Genomic DNA, 25127 nt, shown 5'->3' with positions numbered 1-25127 from the left:
GGCCCCCATGGCCCACGGACGCCGGGCAGAGGTGGCCACCAAACCAGAAACCAGAGCCACACCGGGTGGGACGGATTCCTTCATAGCTTTACGGGGGCATGTGGCAGCTCACCACAGAGCAGGTCCCCGGGGAGGGGCCTCTTGGGACAAGGAAAGGCACAGTGAAGCCCTGCTTCATCCTGCCCCCCCCAAACATACCATCCTCCCTCCCCCACACCCAGGTCCTTGTTCACAAGCACAGCTTCCCTGACCACGCTCCCCAAACTTCCCAGCCCATTTCTCACCCCAGTGCATCTTCTCCCCCAAATCCCTTTTCACCCCTCACCCATTCCCAACACCTTCCCCTCTCTTCCCTCTCAGGCCCCTCACTCCCCTCCCTTCCTCTCCAGCCCTTGTAGCACCACCCTCTGTGTCCTGCCCCTGCCCTCAGCCTTCTCTCCACCTCCTTTCCCTTTCAGATCCCCAGGTAATTACCTCTCACTGAGCCTTGGCCTCTTCTCTTGCCTTAGTCCTGTAAGCGCCATCTTTCTCCCAGGTCCTACTTTCCTCAGGAGCCCAGGACACATTACGGACAGGAAGTCTGGTCTTAAAATTTGCACATACATCCCCACCCACACAATGGCCTAAGAGTGGCTCTTAGCCCCCCTCGCCCCACATCTTGCTATCTGCTTCCCTCTCCCAGCCCTCCCCTCTCAGGACCTCTCCCTCTTTCAATACTTCCCCACCCTACCCCACCCCGTTCCTTTCAGACCAGAAGGGCTGAGTTCATACTGGCACTCGTTGTGTGCGGTCACTGGGCTAAGTGCAATTTTCTATGGTAGCAACTGAAACAACCCCCCATTTTGCAGATGAGGAAACTGAGGCCCAGTTAGTGGTGGCGGAGCAAGTCAGAGCACAGGGCCTGTGCTCAACCATGGGGCTCTTCCTGGCACAGTGGACCCTCCAGGATGAGGGCTGCAGGAATGTGGCAGATAGCAGACCTTCTGGAAGCAGAAGAGGGTGAGGAATGGCCACGACCTGGATAGAGGTAAGGTGGGAGGGAGGTGTGGGGCAGACTCAGCGGCAATCCTCTTGCCTGGGAGCATCAGAGAGGAAGGCCAGGATGCTGGTCTCTGTGTGGTCTTCTGCCCACCCTGGGTGCCGGGGGAATTTAAAGGAATGTTGAACACCAAGTTTTTGTTTTGTCTTCCAATTCCGCGTTTACCACAGTATTTCTTGTCTTTTCTGTCTGTTTCAAATTGAGACATTTGGTAACCACTACTCAAAGTCAGACTCTGATCTGTGAGTGGAGGATGTTGCCCAATTCAGCTGTTTCAACAGTTCAGGGCCTCACAGATCCCACAGGGCATGGTAGAGGCACCCAGGTCGGTCCTTCTGGAAGGAGCAGCCCTGTGCCTGCTGCTGGAAGCCAGGGGGGCTCCCTCCAGGGGACTGGATGGGACTCCCTGCACTCAGGGAGGGAGGGAGGAAGCTGGCTCAGTGGAGGAGCGCAGCCTATCCGGCCTGCTTCTTCCTATTCAAGCAAGGTGGAAATCCTGCCAGAGTCCAGCAGCAGAGATGAGGGTGCTTCCACCACTGGCAGGTTGTTTACTGGGCAGGGGAGGAGGCGGGGATCCTCTTGGCAGGAAAAATAGGTCCATTTGAGCTTGGTGGTTTCGGTATCTATCTTACCCATCCTCACATCCCCATTCTCCACTTTTCATGGATGAAGAAGAACTGGCCCAAAGAGGGGTCACCTGGCCTCTAAGTGGTGGGGCATCAGGACAGGAACCCGGGCCAGCCTGGGCCACAGCCTCTGCCCTTCTCCCTCCATTCTGTTCACCCTACCTCCCCCAACCTGGACTCTTATGTACAGAAATATGTCTAACGCATCCATGCAGAATTATAATGTGGCCCCCTGTGTCTCCGCCACCAGGTCAAGAAACAGAGCATTGCCTTTGCATTAGAAGGCACCATGGGTCCTTCCTTCCCTAGACTTTAGTGCTTCCTTGCTTTTGGTTGAACACCTGTGTGCACCCCTTTTTAAGTAAGAGCTTTCTTTTGCCTGTTTTCAAACTTGTAACCGGAGCCACTGATGTATGCTTTTCTTCCTTCACATTGAGATTCATCTAGGCCAACGTGCGTGTGTAGCTCTATTTAGTACACTCCCCATGTTGTGCAGTCTTCACTGATCGTATACACCATGATTTATCTATCTAGTATTTTATGGATGGACGTTTGAGTTTAGTTTCTGGCTCTTATGAAAAATACTGCTTTGAAAAATATATCTTCTGGTACATGTATTGTATGTTTCCGTAGGGTATATGTATACCTAGGCGTGGGACTCCTGGGTCATAGAGATGTGCATCTCCAAACTGTAACATGTTTCCATGCTGTCTTCCAAAGGGTTGTACCAGCAGAAGATGAGATTTCCCCTTGTTCTACATCTTCATCAACAGTGGTGTAATAAGCAGTTTTAATGTTGCCAATCCAGTGGGCTTGTATCTAGTGGTTTTAATTCGCATTTCCTGATCTATAATTCAGCTGCGTGCTTTTCCATGTTTATCATAGCCATTTAGATTTCCTGTTTGGTGAAGTGCCTGTTTGAGTGTTTACCTATTTTTCATTAGGTGCTGTTTTTTTTCTTTTTAAATTATTCATAGGAGGGTTTTCTTTTTTTTTAATGTTCTGAACATTTTGTTGCTATCTGTGTTGCAAACATCCTTGCCCATTCTGTGGGCATGCCTCCCTCTCAGGTGTCTTTTGAAGATAAGCTTTTTTAATGTAGTCAGATTTATCAATCCTTTCCTTATGGTTAGTGTGCCTTGGGTCTTAAGAAACCTTCCCTACACTAGATTACTATTATGTTTTATTTTGATATAATCGTAGACCCACAAAATAATTGCAAAAACTGTACCCTGTGCCCTTCACTCAGCTTCCCCCAATGGTGACATCTTACATAACTATAGTACAGTATCAAAATCAGGACACTGCTTTTGGTGCAATCACAGACCTCATTCAGATATCATAGATTTTAGACACATTTGTGTGTGTGTAGTTCTTGCCATTTTACCACGCAAGTAGGTTCCTGTCACCACATGAAGATACAACCTGCTGCATCACCAGACACCTCCCTCCTGCTGCCCCTTGAGTCATACCTGTCTCCTGGCAACCATGAATCTGTTCTCCCTCATTTTCTCCTTTCAATAATGTTATATATGTGGAACCATATAGCATGTGACCTTTTGAGATTGGCTTTTTCACTCAGCGTAATACCCATCCAAGTTGTTCAGAGACCGAGGTCATGGGGAGGGGCCCCAGAACCCACCGCAGGACTGTGTCCTGACCAGAAACCTTCCACACCCATATTTGGAAATGGGTCCTTAATTTTTCCTGCCAGAGGGTAGGAAATACCTCCTTAAGGAATAGAGGCTGGGTTATTTAGTTTGGGTTTATCTTGTAGTTTTGTTAATTATCTAGTATTTGCCTTTTTCTTTGTTTTTTTAATAACATTTTCCCCTCATTTCAAAGGTTATAAATGTTCTCTGTGGAAAATATAGAAAAGCACCCAAAATGAGAAATACCCATTATCCCAACTTTGAGAAATACCCACAAAGTAATAGTATGTTTCCTTAAAAATGAAGTTACGTAGCTATTGCTTTTGATCAGCTTTTTAACACAGCATGAACATTTCTCCAGAATTTTCAGAAAATTTTAAGCATTCCATTTCATTTTAATTCACTGTATAATACCCCAAACTCAAACAGCCTCCTCGTGTTGGACATATAGGTTATCAGTTTTTGCTATTCTAACTAATGCTGTGAGGAACATCTTTGTTCCAGTCTGATTGTTACTTATGTTCCTGGGCTAGGGGGCAGCTTGGTGCATTTAGGGAGGGCTCCTGGAGGGCTAGCCACTGTGGGGCCTGGTAGGCCAGGGGAGGATTTGGGTCTTGGTCCTAAATGCAGAGGGACACCGTTGAAGACAGTGGAAGATTTTCATTTCAGGTGTGTGTTTGTAAAAGATCTGCAGGATGGAGAGAAAAGTGAGGTGGATGGGTGACTTCAGGCAGAAGTCAGTGGTAGGGATGAAAGATAGATGGTGGTGAGAGGGAGCAAAGTGGATGGACTCAGCGATTTCAGGTCAAAGTAGCAGGACTCAGTGCCCTGGGGTATGGCTCCTGCAGCGGGCAGGTGGATGGTGATGCCATTCACTTATCTGAGAACGCCACAGGAGGGCCAGATGGCTGTTGCTGTTGTTTCGTTTAATGATGGGAGTTTAGGAGAGATCTTTTGATTATTCTTGTTGTGCTGAATTTGAGGCATCTTTGGGACATATAGTGGAGATGTCAGAGCGCTAGCAGATATAGGAGTCAGGACCAGAGATACAGATCCAGGAGTTATCGATGTGTACATGGCACTGGATGCCAGGGACCTGGCTCACATCATGTAGGAAGGGCCTGTGTGGTGCCTGGGCCTGACAGGCTGGCAGAGGCCAAAGCAACTCTGCACAGGTGCCCAAAGAACCCCGCTTGTATCGTCAAGAATGTGTATGGTAACTGTAAGCCAGGCTGTTCAGTTGGTCTCAGGAGTGACAAGTCAGCAGCATGAATGACAGTGCCACACGGCTTGGTTAATCGCACACATGGGGAGCTCTCAACACGGCAATGTTCTCTACCATAATTGTTTCTGCATAGAAATGGAGGATTGGGTGTTTAGGGGGAAAAAAATGAGCAAAAGAGAAGTCTTTTAGGTCAGCTAATAACCAAAATGAGAAAAAGAGTGCCAAAGCCCTACAAGGACAGTGTCACAACATAAAACAAGGCTTTCCCATCATCATCACTGTAAGGCTGAAATAGTTCTTCTAGCTATCTAGCCAGAGATAATCTTGAATGTGTGCAACATAAGTTATGTGTCCATATGTTTATAGAAACACTATTTTTATTTATTTACTTTCTGGCCTTGCCACATGGCATGTGGGATCTTAGTTCCCCGACCAGGGAGTGAACCTGTGCCCCCTGCACTGGAAGCACTGAGTCTTAGCCACTGGACTGCCAGGGAAGTCCAAGAAACACCATTTTTAAAAGAAAAAAATTAGAAGCCAAATGAGAATGAATAAATAATAATACCATCATTAATACCATTTATATTAGCACCCCAAAAATGAAATACTTATGTATAAAGTCTTAATAAAAAATTAACTTAAAAAATCACATGCTGGGCTTCTCTGGTGGCGCAGTGGTTGAGAGTCTGCCTGCCGATGCAGGGGACGCGGGTTCATGCCCCAGTCTGGGAAGATCCCACATGCCGCGGAGCGGCTGGGCCCATGAGCCATGGCCGCTGAGCCTGTGCGTCCGGAGCCTGTGCTCCGCAACAGGAGAGGCCACAACAGTGAGAGGCCCGTGTACCACAAAAAAAAAAATCACATGCTTATATCCTTTGAGGTAGATTTTTTTTTCTACCTTTTAGAACTTCTGAGTGATCATAACATTAAGTCAGAAAGTAAAAACCCTCTAAAATGAAGACATGACAATGTCAAACTCCATAAAATAAAATTCCAGGTGGCTTCACGGCTGAAGTTCGGCAAGGTCAGCAGGCACTGCTGACGTTAATGCTTTTGAAGGCATTATAATGATGCTTTATATTTTATGAAGACTGAAAACTACCTAAAAACCCAGATTGTGAAAAAATATTCATTATATTCATAAGGAAATGTGGATATACTGAATATATTTATGGCACACATGGTTCCTGCAGTCCCACGAGTTACAACTGGCTCTGTGCCCACCAGTGACTCCTGCTTATCCATGCACTTGTTTGATTCCTGTGCCTGTTCTTGTTCAGCTCTTTAACTTCCCCAGGCCTCACAGAGCATCCACCCTAAACAGGATATGTGCTGAGGGAGCAAAAAGAGTGAGAATCGTTTACACACAGAACATGTTAGGAATGGCTTCAACACCATCTGTTCTAAAGGAATTGAACCTTGTAGAAGAATCTGCTATAGAATGTCTATAAATTATTAATTTTACAGTCAGTAGAAAAAGGTGCTTAAAACAATAAAACCAATATATGTGTACGTATATAACTACAACACAATCAATAGATAAGAGCTAAGAAGAGTATGTGCTATGCCAGAAACAGTAAGACAGTGGAATCTCTAAATCTGGAAACAAAGATTGAGGCCCAGTTTAGAATGGAAACAGTTAAATATATTAGTGTGTAGAACCAATATAATGTAATCTTTAATGCTAATAAGATTCCTGCCAGGCTTCAAAAACAAAAAACTCAAAGAAATAAGAAATATTCAGTAAACCTACAAGCCATGCAGCATGGCCAAAAAAACAAAAAGACAGATAATCTGGGGGAATTCCCTGGTGGTCCAGTGATTAGGATTCTGGGCTTTCACTGAGGGCCCAGGTTCAATCCCTGGTCGGGGAACTAAGATCCCACAAGCCGCGTGGCGTGGCGGAAAAAAAAAATTCTGTCCACATCGATTCTGTCCTGGAGCTTGGACAATGTATGACTGCTAATAATTCCCTGTAGCCTACTTAGGAGAGGCTCCAATGGAAATGAGAGACAATACCACTTTCACAAGAAAAATGAATATAACCTAGAAAATGTGACCATAGAAAATATTCAAACCTGTAAGAGATGTGGATTAAATCAGTAAAAACCTATCATTCTGGGCTTCCCTGGTGGCGCAGTGGTTGAGAGTCCGCCTGCCGATGCAGGGGACGCGGGTTCATGCCCCAGTCCGGGAAGATCCCACATGCCGTGGAGCGGCTAGGCCCGTGAGCCATGGCCGCTGAGCCTGCGCGTCCGGAGCCTGTGCTCCGCAGCAGGAGAGGCCACAACGGTGAGAGGCCCGCGTACCACAAAAAAACAAACAAAAACAAAAAAACCTATCATTCTATACAACCCACTTTGCAGCAATTAATAAAAGCAACAATGACAAAGCTTGGAAGCAATGCTGTCAAACCAGAACTTTATTTCACAACTAATGAACACCTGAAAGAAGGGAAGTAAATATGAGCACACATAATGACAGTGGTGCTCAGGGGATCATATCCAAAGAAATGTAAGACAAGAAAGTGAAAAACAAATAGAAAGAAAAAAAAAAAAAAAAAAAGAAAGTGAAAAACAGATTAAGGATACAGTTCGCAGCTCAATTTGTTTTTACAGCACAATGGAAGTGAAAGGCAATGCAGCCCTTAGACTCGGGATTTTTTAATAAACTGTTTTAATAACCTGGAACCCAGCCCTGTAATTAGCTGTAATTTACTGAGATATGGAATCTTGAACACAATGTAATGAAAACTGAAACCTCAGAGGAGGAACATGAAAAAAAATACAAGTCATAAAAATACGATTATTGCTGCAAGGAACTTACAGCTATTTATAGAGATAAATCTAGGACTATGTCACATTGATAGAACAGTGGGAAGACAGATTTTTGGCCGATCTGTGGTTGAGTCTGATTTTGTTTTTTCAGGTTCAGTGCCCCTTCCTCTGGGCACATAAATCCCAGAAGCCTCCATATAGCTGAGCCCTTCCCAAGACACTAGAGGTCCAAGGTGTCATGCCAAAAGGTTAGCCAACCAGGTGACCTTCTGAGGTCCCCTTTTTTTTTTCTCTTTTTTTTGCGGTACGCGGGCCTCTCATTGTTGTGGCCTCTCCCGTTGCGGAGCACAGGCTCCGGACGCACAGGCTCAGCGGCCATGGCTCACGGGCCTAGCCGCTCCGCTGCATGTGGGATCTTCCCGGACCAGGGCATGAACCCCTGTCCCCTGCATCGGCAGGCAGACTCTCAACCACTGCGCCACCAGGGAAGCCCCCTGAGGTCCCTTTTTGAGGCTCAGTTACATACACATTGGGATCATCGCCCCCTGCCCCCACGCAATGCTCTATAGAAATTCTACCAAAATGCTTCTTTAAGGAGGAAAGACTCATTTATCACCACCTTTTTAGAAAGTATCCATGGATGACATCAGACTGTCTCAGGGTTCATAGTTCTTTTCTTCCATAAAACAAGATGTGATCCTTTTGGGACAACTAAATTAATAAATCCTGAAATTAATAAACTGTACCAAGACCCACAAATTTGTTTTCAATAGAAGAGTTAAATTTAAATGGCAATTTTAAAAACTGAAAAATTTCTCTATCTCTAGCTGGAGTCCTCACTGGAGGTTGACAATTAGGGGTGAGACAACAGGAAACCATGTATCCTGTCGTGGAACACAACGTGTAACTCTGAGCATTGACTTAGAATCTACATTATTTATCAACATATTACAAGACTGTGACAGCACTGTCAATGTGTTAACTATGAAGCCCCTTTCTAGGATAAGGAAGGCAGGAAAGGGCCTCCTGCTGCATGCTGCAAATCCATCACAGCTTAAAGTCTGGCCAGACCCTCTCTCTGTTTAACTGTGGAACTGAACAGGCTCGCTGAACTATTTTACAGTGACCCGAACGCTGGAACAGAACACGTAAAACGGTCTGGCGGCTGCATGTCAGAGGCCTCACCAACCTTGCTCTCTGTGCTTACAGTATCAACAGAGTCAGTTCCAAGCGATTCTGGGATGTCCATAAGGCTGAGAAGAGAAAGAAAACATAAGACTGATTAGGTCAGCAGTCTTTGGAGCGCTGGAAATTAATCTCATTTTAAGAAAGAGCTACAAGCACAGTATAAATGGCTATTTTCATTTAGAGCTGAAAAGTCTTTAACCCTAGGCCCTAAATGAGGCCCTCTTTTTTTTTTAAGTACCAGCCCTAAGTAACATTTCACGTGGCTCTTTGAGACCTCGATCTGAGACACTCACTGATCCATGATGGAGTAAGTTTAGAAAATGCTGTTCCCTGCGCCTTGAGATCCCTGGCCAGTTAGGACACTGACGTTCTGCAGCAGGTGTGGTACCTGCTCTGTTTCATCAGCTTCCCAGAGTTTCTGACCACAGAGGAGCTGGCCTCTCTGTTAGAACGCCAGAGTGGCCCTGTTAAAGGAGGGACAAAGGCGACACGCCTGCTGAGCCCTCAGTCAGTTCCTGGGTGCTTTAGTCATCAGCTCCCTTGAAGCAGGGGTGACAGCCTCTGCTTGTCTGTGATCCCCCAATGCCCCGCATCGGGGGTCACTCAAGTAGTTCGTGAGGCAGGGAAAGAAGGAAGGAGAGGATTAGATGACAGGGATGGGTAACCGCAGGTGCCAAGGGCAGGAGAGGAAGGGAAACAAGCCCCTGGTCACCCCGGTCAGCTGGGCTCTGCTGTCTGGACAGTTAGGACCCAGCACCACTGCGCCTTCACCTCTCACCAGCCACGGCAAAGCTCTTCTTGGATTGTTCTCTATCCCGAACAGGGTGGCCAGGCACGCAGCTTAGCAGTCAGGACCTCAGTCCTTGGGCAGCGGCCCAAGCCAGAGCAAAGTTGCCACAAGGGCTGTTTGAGGTCCAATGAAGGACTGAAACAGACGCTGTGTCAAGGTTCCCTACCAGTCGAGAAAGGAAGAAACACACGAGAAGAGGAGCAAGGAAGAATCTGAGCTGCTGGGAAGCAGCCCTGCGCCCTGGGCTGTAAGCCAGCCTGGGAGAGCAGGGCCAGGCTGAGCAGCACAGCAGTAGCGCCGTCCGCTGCGCTCCCTACCTTGGGCCAGTAGCCCTGCTCGGTCATCATCTTCGCCTCCTGCTGCAGCAGGGCGTCTGTGAGCTGCTCTGCCTGCCTCGCCTCTTCTTCCTCCTCCTCTTCCTGCTGGTCCGCTTCCCACGCCTGCAGCTGGCGCTCTGCAACCTGGCCACCGAGAGCAAAGTCACCCGGGACGGGCCACAGGGCAGAACCCTGCCTCTGATCCAGAGGGAGAGGCTCAGGTCCCCCCACTGGAGCATCAGCGCTCAGTGCTAGTGGTGGCAGTGCCCTCATGGGAAGGACATTCATGGTACTGAATGGTACCATGGTACTGGAGAGGTTATGTGTGTGGTAAAATGCACCTTGTATAAAGCTCTGGACATAGCCACGTGTTGGGAAGATCCTTCTGTGTTAACTATTAGGTACTGAATTGAATAAAAAGAGACTTGTGGCCAGTGAGCCAGGTGCTTGCAGATGCAGCCAGGAAAGAGGCAAGGAACAGTAACAGCAGCCTTGTTCCCACAGGAGACAAAGGACCCGGAGCGGGGCTGGAGCTACAACCAGGAGGGTCAGGGTTCCAGTGGGAAATGAAAAGGGATGCTCTGAGCTCCCAAACGTGGGCTTCCTGGACAAAGTCCAGGCCAGGCTGTGGAAATAAGTCAAGGGTCCCTGAACCCTGTGCCATGATGGTGCAGGAGCCTCAGCAGGGCCTGCTGCCCATGCGTTCATCCCAGGGCTCAGCCCCACCTGGGCTTCCAGCTCCTGCTTCCTGGCCGATTTCAGTTCTTCGCTCTCCTTTTTCTCACGATGAGCTGACTCTCTGGCCTCCTCAAGATCTCGAATAAGTTGCTCTCTGTGTCTCAGGGATTCCTCTTGCTCCCGTCGGTTTTGTTCAATCTTTTCCTGTATTTGTTTTTGTCTTCCTGTCAGAACCTATCCTCAGCGGAAAGGAAGAGGGAAGATTTTGGTTAGACTTTAACAGATGCCTGTTCTACCAGCCATGGACAGTCTGCAGCTGCAGCTACATGGAGACCAGACCCAGCCTAATCCTCAGCCTCAGGCCCAAATACACCAAGATGAAGGCAAGCCCAGACTACGGGATCGGTCCAAACAATCGGCCACGTTTCCCACGCGTCCCCATCGCACACAGAGTGCACGTGGACTGTGCGTATGGAGACAGATAAGCACCAAAGAGATCAAAGCAGGCAGGGATGGAGCTCCGTCCCCAGGGCACAGACACATAGCAACAAGGTGACTCTCACTCCCTATCAGTGAGTTCTAGAAAAAGTAAGAAATCACAAGCCACGTAGATGGCCAGAGGCAGAGTCTGGGTCATCCCACCAACCTGTGGATTTAAATTTACTGCTCAAAGCAGCAGAAACCTGCTGTGTTTGATTCTTGGCCAGAGCAGGATTATGTCCACATGATGGTCAGGACTTGGGAACCAGGAACAGCAGGAAGCCACCTGCCATACCCAACAGTCATGCTCTCTGGGGTGGACATGTAAAGTGGCCACAATGAGGAGGAACATTTTAAATGGAGGAAAAAAAATAAAAAGATGCTGGAGAGTATCTGGTATTCACAAAAGTGAAAAAGCACCAGTTGAGACCGGATTTCCCATGGGTTCTAAAATGTAGCATGCTGGCATGCACAGAATATAATTTCCATTTTAAACCACTTTAAGATAACTTCCAATACATGGATAATAAAGACCTTTTTTCCCCCAAAAGATTTCCTTTGAATTGGGGTGTGTCTTATAATGCACTACTTATATATGACAAATAAAACAGTCATGTTCCTTAGTCTACTTCTGGTTTTGCACTCCAAGAAAAAAATCCTAAATGTGGAAAAGGCTTCTGCACCAAGATGTTCACTGCAGTAATATATAACAGCTCAAAATCAGAAAAAAAATGGATCCACAAAAGGAAACGGAAAAACAAACTACTGTATACCCACAAGATATATTACACAGCCATCAAAATGACATTTACAAAGAAGATATAATAGTATAATAAAATGATTGAAATCAAATAGCTCAGTATAGTATGTAAAAAAAACATTATCCATAGAAACAGAAGCGTAGAAGGAAATAAATAGTGGCTGTGTAGATGATGTAGATGGTGACTGTTTTTTTACTTTTCTGTACTGAATTTTTTCCTAGTAAGCGTATATTACTTTTATAATGATATTGAAAGTCCACTGAAAATGCCCAGAGGGGACTCTGTTCCCAGAACATTTGGCAGGGTCAGCACGTGGTCACCAACCCGATACCCGCCCGGCCACCTGCACCCACTCCCGGATTACCTCGCTCATCAGCCGGTCTCGAGCACTCCTCTCGCGGGCCCACTCTGCCTCTCTCTTTTCCCACATTTCCTTAGCCTCCTCCCTAGGGAGACACAGAGAGGATGACAGCTGGATCCTTACCACCACCGGTGGTAGAAGAGAACCAACAGGGCTCCAAGGCACCAGGTAGCACACACCTTCTGTGCAGCCGACCTCCAAATAAATTTACAGCAGATTACAGGGAAGGACAACTTCACAGAAAGTATTAGTATCGTAAGCACTTTAAGTTCCCTTTTTTAACACTCCATCTCCTTACAAAAAGCACTGGTGAAGACATGCATCCAGGACATTTAAACACTGAAGTGAATGAAACCATCGGGGCTGGAGAAGAGGAGGGGCACGCCGGTGCCTGAGCTCTGTCACCATGTTCCTGCGGTTACTCTAGCTCGCCCTGTGGCCTGGGGCAAGTGAGTGACTGCCTCGACTCCCCGTGACCCAAGTACTCTGTGACCCCAGCACTGGGCTGGATGTCAGGATTAAACAGGAGGAGGACCGTAAAGCACTTAGCACAGTGTCTGGCACACGGTAAGTGCTCAGTAAGTGTTACCTGTTATTCCAGAACTTCAATCTACCAGATTAAGTTTTAGGATCCAGACCCATTCATATAGACCTAAGAAGCATTCAATGTCTCCATAATTTATAACCATTTCCTTTCAAGTTTCTAAGATCTCAGATGAACAGATCCTTACTCTAAACCCTAACGGCTTCCACCTTAAATAACCCGAGGGAAACACCCCACAAGCCAGGTCCACTAGCAAAGATGTGCTCCTCACGAATGATGGACAGAGGAACAAGGATGGGAGTTTCATCAACAGCACACAACCCTCACAGCGACCTGCTGACCTGCGGGGATCGAGGTGCAAGTAGAGGCCGGGATGCCACCTCTCACCTCAACAGCATCTGCAGCTCCGCCTCCCGCGCCCTCTCCAGTTGCAGCTGCTCCTCGATGACCCGCTTCATCCAGGCCACATCGGCCTGGGCCTGCTCCCTCCGGGCCAGGTGCACACGCTGGGTCTCGTCCTCCTCCTTCAGCAGCGCCTGCAGGATGCGCTTGTCTGCCTCCTAGAGGAAGGACGAGGAAGCGCAGTGGGCACGGTGCCCAGCCCTGCAGTAGCAACAGCCTCAGCTCTGCCGGCCCCTCGGCACTGAAAGCAGGCGTTCTGGGAAGACATGGGCTGTTTCCAGAGCAGGCAGGGTGTGATCACGTAGGGATGATTTAGACGCCACAGAGGCCCAGGAGCTTTTCTCTGCCCACAGGGAGAGACCCTCTGCCACCACACGCTCATCTCTGCCCTCGGACACATCTGGTAGCACAGCTTTTTAGAACACAATTTGCCAGCAATTCCACTTCACAGGATATAAGCTACAGAGACACAAATGCACAGAGATATATGCACAAAGTGCTCACTGCAGCTGTTCCGTAAGAGGAAAGCGACTGGGGTGGGAAAGCAACTCTCCTGTCTGGTCTCAGTGAGGGAGCCCATCAAAATACTTGCAAGGAATACCGAGCAGCTAGTCAAAAAGAACAAGCTCAGTCTAAGAACACTGGTCTGGAAGCCTGAGGTGTACTCTTAGGTACTATGCTGTGCAATGCCACTTCAAGTACATTTAAAAATGAAACTGAAAACCCCCCAAACTCACCACTTCCCTGTATGTGTATGTAAATACAGTTGATTCCTGAACAACATGGGTTTGAACTGTGTGAGTCCACTTACAGATTTTTTTCAATAAATATACTAGTATTTTTATTTTACAGATCTTTAAATTAACTAAGTGTGGGAAAAGTGTTTGACTAGAGAGTACCGTAGGTAGACTGAAATGAACTAGGGTTTGAGTCCTGATTCTAACCAAACTGTTTTAGCTTCCTGCCCTTCAGTGGGTCATTTATCAATTCGTTTTTGAGGCAGAGAGAGCAGTACGTGTGTTTTCAACTCCGTGGGGGTCAGCACCCCTAACCCCCACGTGGTTCAGGGGTCAACTGCATATCTAGAAAGATGTACACCCAAACAGACACCTCTGGGAGGGGCAGGGATTGCGGGGGCTGCTGGTCAAGGGGGGATCTCACTTGGTGTTTTCTTATGAGAACGCACCCATTACTAAGCAATGGAAAACATGCTTTTCAAAAGAAAGTGAAAGAAACGCCAGGCTGTCCCTTCAGATTTACCAGTTCCTCTTGGATCTGCTGTGTACGTCTGTTGAGCTGCACGTTATACTGATGTCTCAAAAAGCGTCTAGAAATGAGAAAATATGGGTTGCCTTCAGTGTTTCCTAAAGAATTAAGCAGAGGTTAGACAGCTGCTTTCTGCAGATTGTATCCCGTTCGGTTTCAGGGTTACCACTGCACGTCTGAGAAAGTGAGAGGCTCGCCCGCTTGGGGAAGGCAGGCGAGCGGTTGGGGGTCCTTCTCACACGCACCCCAGCTCCGCCTTCTGCCACAAGGCTGCCATCTGCTTCCGCTCTTCCTCCAGCCTCTCCAGCTCCCAGCGCTGCTTCAGCAGATTCTCCTGCTCCTTCTTTAGCTTGGTGGCCTATGGGTACAAGACGGTAAGCCCAGGTAAGTGCATGAGAATCAGAGTTCCTTCATCCCTCAGCAGACACGACGCAACAAGGGTGGCCTGGCCACCTGGTGCCAGGATCCCCTTCCACCTCCGGGGCTCTGAGCCCCTTGGCCCAGCTCACTCATTCATCTTGCTGGGCCTTCCCAACCCTGCCAACAAGGATGAACCCCTGCCCCGTGCTCCCACAGGGCCCTGCACTTTCCAAGCCTGTTGTAACTAAACATCTGTCTCCCTGACCCGATACAGCTCCCAGCTGTATCCCTAGCAGCCAGCCCAGTGCTCGGCACTTAGAATACGTAGTGGGCACAAAGGATCTAGTTCTTGAATCATTCTAGCCTGGGGAAGGGGGGAGTGCTCCCCTCGCCTGCATGAGAAGATCCAGCCCCTCAGAGCAACTGTGCACAGTATTCTCAAAACAGCTTCCAGGACCAAAGATCCTCATGGTTTGTGCCTTGAGACCCCCAAACTGCTAGTCTCCCGCGAGAGCTGTGTGCTGGATCATCAGACTAAGTCAAGTCTACTAAGAGCACTTGAAATCCAAGTACTCAGGAGGCTCTCGGACAGCAGGCCTCTCTACACACGTCGGAGGGGACGCGTGTTATCTCCTGACGGTTGACACTCTAGAATCTGGGCACAGAAAGAACCACAGGTGGGAGCACATGTCAGAAGGAGAGCCCAGCGTTGTTTCCCTTCTTAGAATCGCCCCCCCGGATATGGTCTCTGTTTAGCGCAGCTTTTTAAACGCCCGTTTCCTAACAAGAAGGATCTGCGAGCGAGGAGGCCCTGGCGCCGGGGCTCGCCCTCACCTCCATCTCCTTCACCTTCAGCTCCTCCATCTGCTGGCGCAGCGCGTCTGCCTGCAGTTTACCCTCCAGTTGCCTCCTCTCCTCTTCTGCTTTCATCCGTTCCAGCGCTTCCCGTCGGGCCATTTCATATTCATTTTCATACCGTTTTTCCTTTTCCTCTTCGGCGGCTTCTTGCTGCATGGAGCCAAAGGGACCCGGGGGTGAGTATCTGTAGCATGGAGCTGGCAAAGACCCAGCTCCCCACCACCGGTCAGCAGGCCTCAGGGCCCGTTCCTCATTCCAACACATCTGTACCCGAGGAGGCCACGCACTTATCAGCTGTGTGGCCCAGGCAAAGGTGCATCTTCCTGGGCTCGATTCTCACTGTGGGAACCACGGGAGTGGTGCTGCCCTCAGAGACGAAGCTGGGGAGGCTCTCAGCACAGTGCCTGGTACAGAGGAGGGGCTCAAGAACACCAGGGTTCCTTCCCTTCCGCAAGTCAACAAAACACTTTCCAAAATGAACCCAGAGGTGAAGCAATGGGTCCACGGAGGTGTGGACTTTTATCCCCAGAGTTGCTGCTATAAACCAAGGTTGAGACTTTATGACGTAAATTACATCAAAAGAGGGTGCTGCAACAGAAACAACCTTTAAGGATGCATGTTGCGTCTACCATCAACCAGCCCTGGACGCCTTGTCTTACTCTGCCCCTGGGAGTGATCACGTAGGATTCTTGTCTGCATAAGAGCAGCAAACATTCAGTTTTAACATGTGTTAAGTAAACCGAGAAAAAGTCTATTCCTGTATTGGAGTCATTAACATTGAAAACAAGAAACAAATTCAAAGACATGGACACAGGGCTTCCCTGGTGGCGCAGTGGTTGAGAGTCCGCCTGCCGATGCAGGGGACACGGGTTCGTGCCCTGGTCCAGGAAGATCCCACATGCCGCAGAGCGGCGGGGCCCGTGAGCCATGGCCGCTGAGCCTGCGCTCCGCCACGGGAGAGGCCACAACAGTGAGAGGCCCACATACCTCAAAAAAAAAAAAAAAAGACATGGAGACAGTCTCCCAACACATACCACACCTGTTTTTTTTCCTCTTTCTGTGTTTCCCAAGAGTTTATCACATGTTTCTTGTGAAGTTCCAATTCAATCTGAGGACGAGAAGGCAGAGAATAAACTTCCTAACTGATTCATTGGACACATATTCACTGCCGAGTACAGTGTCATGGCCTGGAATGTGGCCAGGTGTCTTTTAAGTAAGTGCATGGTGACCCCAACATATACAGTCTGATTACAAGTCAATTAGAAAACCAAAGGACCAGTCAATTCTAAACCATGTCAAGAATTGGAAAAAAGTAACAAACTTTTCTTCCAGTACCCTTGGGGCTGAGCCAGAACAGGTCAGCAGACACTGAAATGGAAATCTAATCTCAAAGGCCACCCTGGTAGGTCTAAAGCCTGCCAGGCCCCAGGGCAGAAGCTGGATGAGGAACAGACTCAACCTTTGGCCTGGCTCCCCAGTACTCCCTCTGCAAAAGAGCAGCTGTAAAAACAAGCACTACCTGTATCAATAGATGCAACAAATTTAGGGTAATTAATAAGAGATTTGGGTTTAAACAATCTTTTGGATCAGAAAATGAATTGTACCACTGTCCAAAAGCTTTTGTTTGGGAAATTGTTTATAAAAGTTTTAAATTTCTTCCTCAGCTCACACATGTAAACCTTTGCAACTAACTTGAATGTTCTGAATAAACATCTGAGTACATGACTTGGAGGAGCCACTGAAATCTACAAATGGCTGGGGAGAGGAGTCCTCCCGGGTTTAGCGCTAACCGCACAGCACTGCAGAGCAGCCAGACGCTCTAGTACTTGTGACTGGCAATTTCTACATGAAGTTATGAGCACACAAGTGAACACACCAAGTGGATACACAAACTATACACTGAAACTAATTAATTATATCCTTCATGGGATTCTCTCCCTCTAGCCCAATCTCTGCTGAGTGATGTCACCCCAGCCAAGACGCCCCGCTCTCTCCTTGCCCCGAAGCCTGTGGATTTGTCCCCCTTTCTCCTGCCACCCCAGTTCTGACCTTTACCATTACTTGCCTGGGCTGCGGCAGCAACCCCTCAATTGACATCACCCCTTCCCCCCCACCTCGACATTACTGCCAAAGCTGCTGCTCCCCAAAATGCAGCTGGGACCCTGTTGCACCCCTGCTTAAAATCACGCAGGCGCTCCCCAGCACTTCCAGGGGAAGACCGTATGAGGCCGTCCAAGGTGGCCCCTTCTGCCTACACAGCCTCTGCCCTTGGGGTCCCCCCTCCCTATCAGACGTCCCAACCTCACAGCCACTTGTAGCTGTTAACCGAATGACCCAGATCTTCTGTGTGGGGCTTCTTTTCAAGGTGGCTGGAGTGATCTCTGTTTCACCCCAGCACAAGATGCAAGCTTAGAAACAAGACGGGAAACATGACTTCATCTACTTAGGCAAATCAACAGAAGGATCTCCTTGGTTTTCACCTCTCGAAGTTTGGGGTTGTTCTTTTTCCAGTGTTCATGCAAAAGCTGTTCAGCAATCTGTCAAGAAAACACAAAGAGGGAAGCCTGATGTCACTTTTCCAATCTGTCCACATTTTGGATAACCCACAATAGAAGTCAGCTCAGGCTAAGACCTCCTCCACTAGCACCCGGCACTGTGCCTGCCCTTCAGACCTCCCACATGCCTCACACCCACGGCGCTGGGAGCCAGACACCTGACTGGAAGCACACAGTGCTGACAAATGACTCTTATAATGGTGACAAAAGGGGGCCCAAATCTGATGCTACAGATGGGTCCTAGACACTAAAGATCTGTTTCAAAATATACAACAGGCTTAAAAACAGAGTTCTGGGGCTCACCATCGCACACGACTACTTTGGAAGATAAAATATACCACTCCCAGCCCTTTGTGGGACCAGATAACTAGAATAAAGAAAAAGGACTCAGATGTAATGATTAAGGGGCCAAAGAGAATAGAGATGACTCATGGAAAACACACATAAAGAACAACTCAGAGTAAGCACTTTTCCCGACTGGCTCTGGAGTGAAGTGCCGTCTCAACAGGTCAGAGCCCCCGAGGGGACCCCACGTGGCATCACTGACAGGCTGGGGACTCCCGCTCTGCAGCCTCCTAAAAAGCTACTTACCAGTTTCCTTTGCTCCTCTCGGGCTGACTTCAGATTCCTGTGCTGCTCCCGGATTCTTCTTTCCCTCAAGTTCATGCTCAGCCTCAGCTCCTCCAGTTCTCTGGCCAGCAGGTCCTGCTCCTCCGCCAAAAGCTGCCTGAGTCTCTGCCGTCGGGCCTCCAGACGCTTCCTCCCCTCCTCCTTCATCTTCTCCCGCTGGTAGGCGTACATGCTGGGTAAGAAGGAGCCACCATCAACCAGATGTGCTACAGCCGCACAGGGAACACGTAGCTGGTTGTGTGGGTGACAGAGGCTGAGGCAGACAGAATGTGGTGACCCGGGAAGGTTTCTTCCAGCCAAAGTGAACAGAGGTGACAGAACCACTACGCATAATAGAATCTTGTTTTTGCAAGAAGAAAATGTATAATGGGCTTATATATGCGCGTGCTAACGGTACCAGCTAATATTATTTGAGCAGTTACCGTGTACCAGGTACTACATACCCGGATGGTTTTATATTAATCATCACATAAATCCTATAAAGTAGGTTCTGTTTTAGCGCCACTTCACTGATGAGGAAACTGAGCTCATTCATACAGCAAGTGACACAGTCAGGGTTTCTATCTAGGTCTGTCTGACTCCAAAACCTATGCTTTTTTTTTTGCGGTACGCGGGCCTCTCACTGTTGTGGCCTCTCCCGTCGCGGAACACAGGCTCCGGACGCGCAGGCTCAGCGGCCATGGCTTACGGGCCCAGCCGCTCCGCGGCATGTGGGATCTTCCTGGACCAGGGCACGAACCCGTGTCCCCTGCATCAGCAGGAGGACTCTCAACCACTGCGCCACCAGGGAAGCCCCTAAAACCTATGCTTTTAACTTCGATGTTTTTACATGCATTTCTACAGAAAATGGGTGTATATGTGTATATATATTTACACACAAACACAAATGGAGAAGAGTATGGGAGGATATGCACCAGACAGTTCATTGTGGTTCTCTCCTGGGGGTATGGGGTTACGAAGGAGACTTCCACATTCTACATACATTTCTCATTTTATCTTTTTCAGTGCGAATTCGTTACTTCACTGATGATCTTTCTTTCAATTTCCAGTTGGAAAGACATCACTGTGCAGGTAATCCATGCTGTCCAGCCACACTCCCCCAGGTCCTTAAGGTCACATCTCCTGACAGCAAGTGGCCCTCAACCCTAACTGATGGCGGTCACCACACAATTACCTCCTCTGGTAGGAGGCCTTGGAGCTCCATTCTGCCTGTTTGGAGCTGCAGATGTCAGACACCTTGAAGTAGCGGCTGTTCTGATCCCACTGCTGCCGAAGCTGGGCCTCCTGCTCCCGGCGTTGCTGTCGTGCAGCCTGCTGATCCGGGAGCCTCCGGCTGCACCAGGAGGAGGGCAGTGTGGGGAGTGCCATCTGAGGAAAACAGCAGTGGTAAGAAAATGAGCCTGCTGCAACCCCTCATCCCTTTCATGCGTGATCCTCACCCCTTGGCTGAACACTGGAATCGCCTGGTAGAGCCTGGGCCCCACGCCAGACTAGTTAAATCAAAAAGTCTTAGTGTAGGCCCCCAGGCACCAGTATTTTAAAAATGACTTGTCATCAGGACTGCAAATCATCTACTTAAATAAGCGTGGACTGCACTGGGCTGTGAGCCAGACATCATGAAGGGCACTGCAGACAGAGACAGAGAACCAGTCCTGGCAACGCTGGACAAGTACACTGGGGACTTCTATGCTCTGCCTAAGGTAACATAGATAATAATTTAAGGAATACTTGTGTGTGCCAAGCCCTTGACATATACGATCTTTTTCATTGTTACTATCGCCCCATTTTTTGGCAGGTGAGAAAACTTAAGTTCAAAGAGGTAAAATGACTTGCTCAAGATCACAAAACCAGGAAGTGGAGGAAATTTATAGAAGAGCTGGGATCCTAATTCATGTTAGTCTGAGATGAGTGCCTGGGCTCTGTAGACTGCAAGAGGCTGCCTGTTGGGACCAACATGCCCTGGCTTCGGCAACCCGCAGAGAGTGGCCCAATCCAGGTGTCACATCTGGAAGTGTTCTGGATTAGCATGGAGGGAGATCCCTCATCTTACGGATGGAGAAACCACCACCCAGAGAGAGGAATCAATTTGCATGGGTCAAGGAGTAATCTGGGGACACAGCTGGACACTTGAAAGCAGAACCAGTCTCACTCCGGACACCTTTTCCCCTGGTCCAAAAGCTGCCCTATGTGCAAGGTCTACACAGTGCTTGGCTGTGACAATGCTTAAGGAGCTTCTGTTGAATAAGCAAACTCAGAGTCCTCCGATCCCGAAGGAAAATGATCTGCGTCTATGGGCCGAGTTTAGCCTGAGGCTGCCAGTTTATGATCTGTCTTCAGACTGTGGCAGGCTTGACAAACTGTTTTCCTTGCCCTGTGAGACGCCCGCGGATAGATCTTTGCACCAGGAGTCAGAAAACTTAAGATTCCGGTCCCGGATCTGCCACCAACAAGCTGGGCTGCTCCCTGAAAGAGTCGCCTCCCTCTGTAACAAAAGCGGTTACAGAGGAAAGTGTCGGACCCAGAGCGCGCGGGAAGCAGAGTGAGAACGGGAAGCCGAACCCTCGGGCTCCCTGCGATCGCGTCCCGCGACGGCGGGCGCGCTTCCCGCCAGCGCGGGGCCGACTGCAGCGGGGCTCTGAGGGTCCCGGCCTCAAAGCCGGCCCCCGGCCGAGCCCAAACCCCCGACTTACGTTTCTCTGCGCCCCGGAATTTTCGAAGGCTGTCCCGGCCCGAGCTGCAGCATGTCCCAACCGAGCCCAGTCCCGCCCGCTGCAACCCTTCCGGGCAGAGCTGCACCTACGCCGGCCGTTTCCCCGCTCGTTGCCGGGGCAACGGGTCGGCGACGGAGCGCCGCGAGGGCCAAGCCTCCTACAGCGCGATTACTAGACGCGCAGAGAGGAAAAAGAAGGCTGTGTTTTTCTCTGGTGCCCCCGCGTGATGGGCGGGAGCTCAATCGCAAACATCGCTAGTCCTGGAAACAGGCAAGGAAAGAGGAAAAGAATCCATTCACTACACCAAATTCAGGATAAAGGTGAGGATGGGGGGAAATCAGAGGGATATGATAGGGGAAGTGATTATAAGCCAGTGGTTCTCAAACCTGGCTGCGCATGAGAATCATCTCGGGAGCTCTTAAAAAATCCAGATGTCCAAACCAAACTCCAGACAAATCCCATCAAGCTCCCTGAGGGTATCAGTGGTTGTCTAAGCCCCCCAGGTGCTTTCGACGTGCAGCCAGCTCGCAGAACCGCTGGCGTCAGTAGGGACGAGTTATTGTAACTTTCTATTGTCTTAGGATAGTGGTGGGTTCAAGTCTGTTCATTCTCTTAGTGTGTTTTATAATTCGCAGGTGTTACGTGTATTATCTTATGTATCAACTATTCCGTTAAAAAAATGAAAACATCCGCTCTTTGATTCATGCTCTTTTCATTTTCCCATTCTTGTCTTCATTTACTCTCTCCTTCATTCCTTCCTCCCTTTATTCCATTCTCTGTTTTCCTGGATGCAGCATAATGTCCAGTTGAACAGTGTGGCCTCTGCTGCAACCTCCACCACGCTAGTCATGTGATCTTGGACAGGTCATTTCATCACTCTGTGCCTCAGTGTCCTCGTCTGTGAAATGAGAATGTTAAAGTAATTGAAAAAGGAGGCCGTGAGACTGGGGAGGCCCTGATGCCTCCGTAGCCTATGCAAGCCAACCTAAACCGAGGCCAGAGCCAATGCACTTGAATCCGAGAAAATGAAACTTACCAATCACCAACAGCCAGCTAGGCGTTCCCAAACAAGGCAACCCCTTAAGCAATAGCCAATCAAATGATTCCCTTGCTTTCACATCTTCTTTCTAAAAACCTCTCTCCTAGATTCTGCCGGTGGAGCGCTCCCGACCACCTTTTCTTTGGTGCTGCCTGATTCAAATCAGTAAGTCTTGAAAATTTTACTGTGCCTCAGTTTAGCTTTTAAAAAGAATACCATCGGGGCTGCTTTCTAGGGTTGCCCTTGTGAGAGGAAATGAAGGTTTAAATGGAGAGGGCCCAACAGCAGAGCACCTCAGGTGAGCTCAGGTGAGCATCTCAGGTGAGCACTGTCTCTCACATCCCCCTTTACTCAGGTGAGCACTGTCTCTCACATCCCCCTTTACTCAGGTGAGCACTGTCTCTTACATCCCCCTTTACTTGACACATGTTTACTCAGCATCTGCCCTGCCTCATGCGTGAGATTCCCTAGGGTCAGCCTCCGATTGGTCCCAACCCCTTTGGCCAAGGTCATGGCCACTCTTCCATATTGTGTCCCCAGTGGAGAAGGGAAGCAGCCACCCACTCTGATCAACCCAGCCAGAGCTGCCCACACAACAAAAGAGCCCAATAAATAAATACTTGTTGATGGGCCTCCTTGAGTGTGGTAGGAACTTTAGAAACATGTGAATTGTGTTGTGGGAGACTTGCCTTCAGGTCCTGATTTTGTGCCTCTTGGGCAAGGGCCTTACACTCTCTGGGCCTCAGTTGCCTCATCTGTATAATGGCCTTAAAGGACCAAACAAGCTCCACTACTGGGATCAAGGGCCTAGGGCTTGACTGGCCTGGTCCTGGAAGCCTGAGGCCCCAGGCCATAGCCTCTGGGCCTCTTCTTCTGGGATGGCACTTGCCCAAGGAACCACAGCTTGTAGGTGGTAGAGCCAGAACTTGAACCCAGCTCTGTCTGATTCCAGGTCCTGAACACTCTCTGAAGCACCGAGAGGGTAGGGATCATTACCTTCCCTGCTGTGGCTCCAGTGCCTGGCACAATGTAGGCACTTAATAAATATTCGTCGAGAATGAATGAGTAGATTCCCCCCAACTTGAGTCCCTTCTTTTTCTCCAAAAGAAAAAGGGAAAGATGGTATTGAAAGACAACAAAAAGAAAGACATAAAGGGACTAACATTGTTTGAATACCTACCATGTGTCAGATGCTTTTAGATGTAGTTTCTTGTTTAAGCTTCCCTCTAACATGTGAGGTTCCTGCCTGCATTTTGCAGATGAGGAAACTGAGACTGAGATCTCAAGCAACTCCCTTGAGGTCACACGGCAAGGACGACAAGAGTCAGGATTTACACCCAACCTCCAGAGCTTGTAAATCTCTTTTCAGTCTGCTTTTCCAGCAGCTTGTGACTTGTAGATGTAGCTCTTAAAAGAGGCCAGCAGATGTGGGCCAGCTGGGCCATATAAAGAGTTCAGCAATATTCAATATTTAGTGATAGTTTGATGACTACGGCCCACAGGGGACTAGGAGAGAAAGCCTTGGCAGGCAACCATCGAGGTGGACGCTGCACACACTGGGCCCTGGGTCAGCGCACCATTCCTTGGGGCTGTTCTTGGACTTGTCTTTGGGTGTCCTGGCATGGGAGGAGAAAACAGGAATGGGGAGGTGGCATGATGACACGGGAGCAGCTCCCTATTAGCTGAAACGTGACAGTGCTGGAGGCCATGCAATGCCCTCACTTAATCAGCAGGTGGCGATGCCAAGGCACATTTACCTACGCTGGGTTTTCACAGCGTTTCAACATCAACCACCCTGGTTTCTCTGCTGAGCTGGGCTCCCTACCCTCCCTAAGACAAGGATGCAGAAGCAGACAGGTGAGCTCAAAGACCCTGGGGCTATGGGGCTGCCTCTCAGAGCCCCAGTTTTGTGTTTTATTAGCACTCAATTGTTTGACTAGCACTGAATTATTTCGTATCTCTGAGCTTCAATTTTCTCACCTGTAAAATGGGGATAGTAGTGCTGGTTTGTTTAACAGCTGCCTCAACCCAGTGCTGGACACATGATTAGCACTTGACAAGTGATACCTGTTCGTGTTATAATTGCCTTAATGCCGACAGTTTTCTGCATAGCGCCTGCTCAAGTGCTGGGTTTAGTTCCCTTTCTCCTAAGGGAAGGAGCTGAGAAACTGTTACAGGCAGACCTTGGAGATATTGCAGGTTCAGTTCCAGACCCCCACAATAAAGCAAATACCACAATAAAATGAGTCACACAGATTTCTTAGTTTCCATGCATATGTAAGTTACATTTACACTATACTGTAGTCTATTAATTGTGCAACAGCATTATGTCTAAACAAACAATACACACACCTTAATTAAAAAATACTTTATTGGGGCTTCCCTGGTGGCGCAGTGGTTGAGAGTCCGCCTGCCGATTCAGCGGACGCGGGTTCGTGCCCCGGTATGGGAAGATCCCACATGCTGCGGAGCGGCTGGGCCCGTGAGCCATGGCCGCTGAGCCTGCGCATCCGGAGCCTGTGCTCCGCAACAGGAGAGGCCACAACGGTGAGAGGCCCGCATACCGCAAAAAAACCAAAAAAACTTTATTGGGACTTCTGTGGTGGCGCAGTGGTTAAGAATCCGCCTGCCAATGCAGGGGACACGGGTTCGAGCCCTGGTCCGGGAAGATCCCATGTGCCACGGAGCAACTAAGCCCTTGTGCCACAACTACTGAGCCTGTGCTCTAGAGCCCGAGAGCCACAACTGCTGAGCCAACGAGTCACAACTACTGAAGCCCACACGCCTAGAGCCCGTGCTCCGCAACAAGAGAAGCCACCGCCATGAGAAGCCCACACACTGTGATGAAGTGTAGCCTCCGCTCGCCAT

At 49.0% G+C, this 25127-nt stretch overlaps 1 protein-coding gene and 1 long non-coding RNA gene across 4 annotated transcripts; one reads left to right on the top strand and one right to left on the bottom strand.

The window, feature by feature from the left end:
* Positions 1-5657: 5657 nt before the first annotated feature.
* On the bottom strand, positions 5658-21293 carry TCHP (trichoplein keratin filament binding). 2 transcript variants are annotated; one of them, XM_079942931.1, is made up of 14 exons: positions 21200-21293; positions 19684-19877; positions 18471-18681; positions 17805-17861; positions 16364-16432; positions 15301-15474; positions 14352-14464; positions 14101-14167; positions 12826-12998; positions 11898-11979; positions 10341-10526; positions 9615-9758; positions 8509-8572; positions 5658-5874 (listed from the first exon to the last, which is right to left on the bottom strand). In XM_079942931.1, exons 2-13 carry the CDS (start codon positions 19875-19877, stop codon positions 8540-8542), a joined length of 1503 nt encoding a protein of 500 aa, XP_079799057.1. In that variant the 5' UTR covers positions 21200-21293; the 3' UTR covers positions 5658-5874; positions 8509-8539. The 2 variants fall into 2 exon arrangements, with proteins under 2 accessions (XP_079799057.1, XP_079799056.1); XM_079942930.1 differs by lacking the exon at positions 5658-5874 and having other exon boundaries at positions 6341-8572.
* Positions 21294-21406: 113 nt separating this feature from the next.
* On the top strand, positions 21407-24087 carry LOC307197006. 2 transcript variants are annotated; one of them, XR_013831299.1, is made up of 3 exons: positions 21407-21540; positions 22367-22424; positions 23990-24087. It is a non-coding gene; the product is annotated as an uncharacterized lncRNA (long non-coding RNA). The 2 variants fall into 2 exon arrangements; XR_013831300.1 differs by lacking the exon at positions 23990-24087 and adding an exon at positions 22649-22930 and having other exon boundaries at positions 22367-22614.
* The last annotated feature ends 1040 nt before the right edge of the window (positions 24088-25127 follow it).

Source organism: Stenella coeruleoalba, assembly GCF_951394435.1.
Source record: "Stenella coeruleoalba genome assembly, chromosome: 14".
Lineage (NCBI taxonomy): Eukaryota > Metazoa > Chordata > Mammalia > Artiodactyla > Delphinidae > Stenella > Stenella coeruleoalba.
The sequence above is the reverse complement of the archived record's forward strand: the minus strand, read 5'-3'. Positions and strand labels throughout refer to the sequence as shown.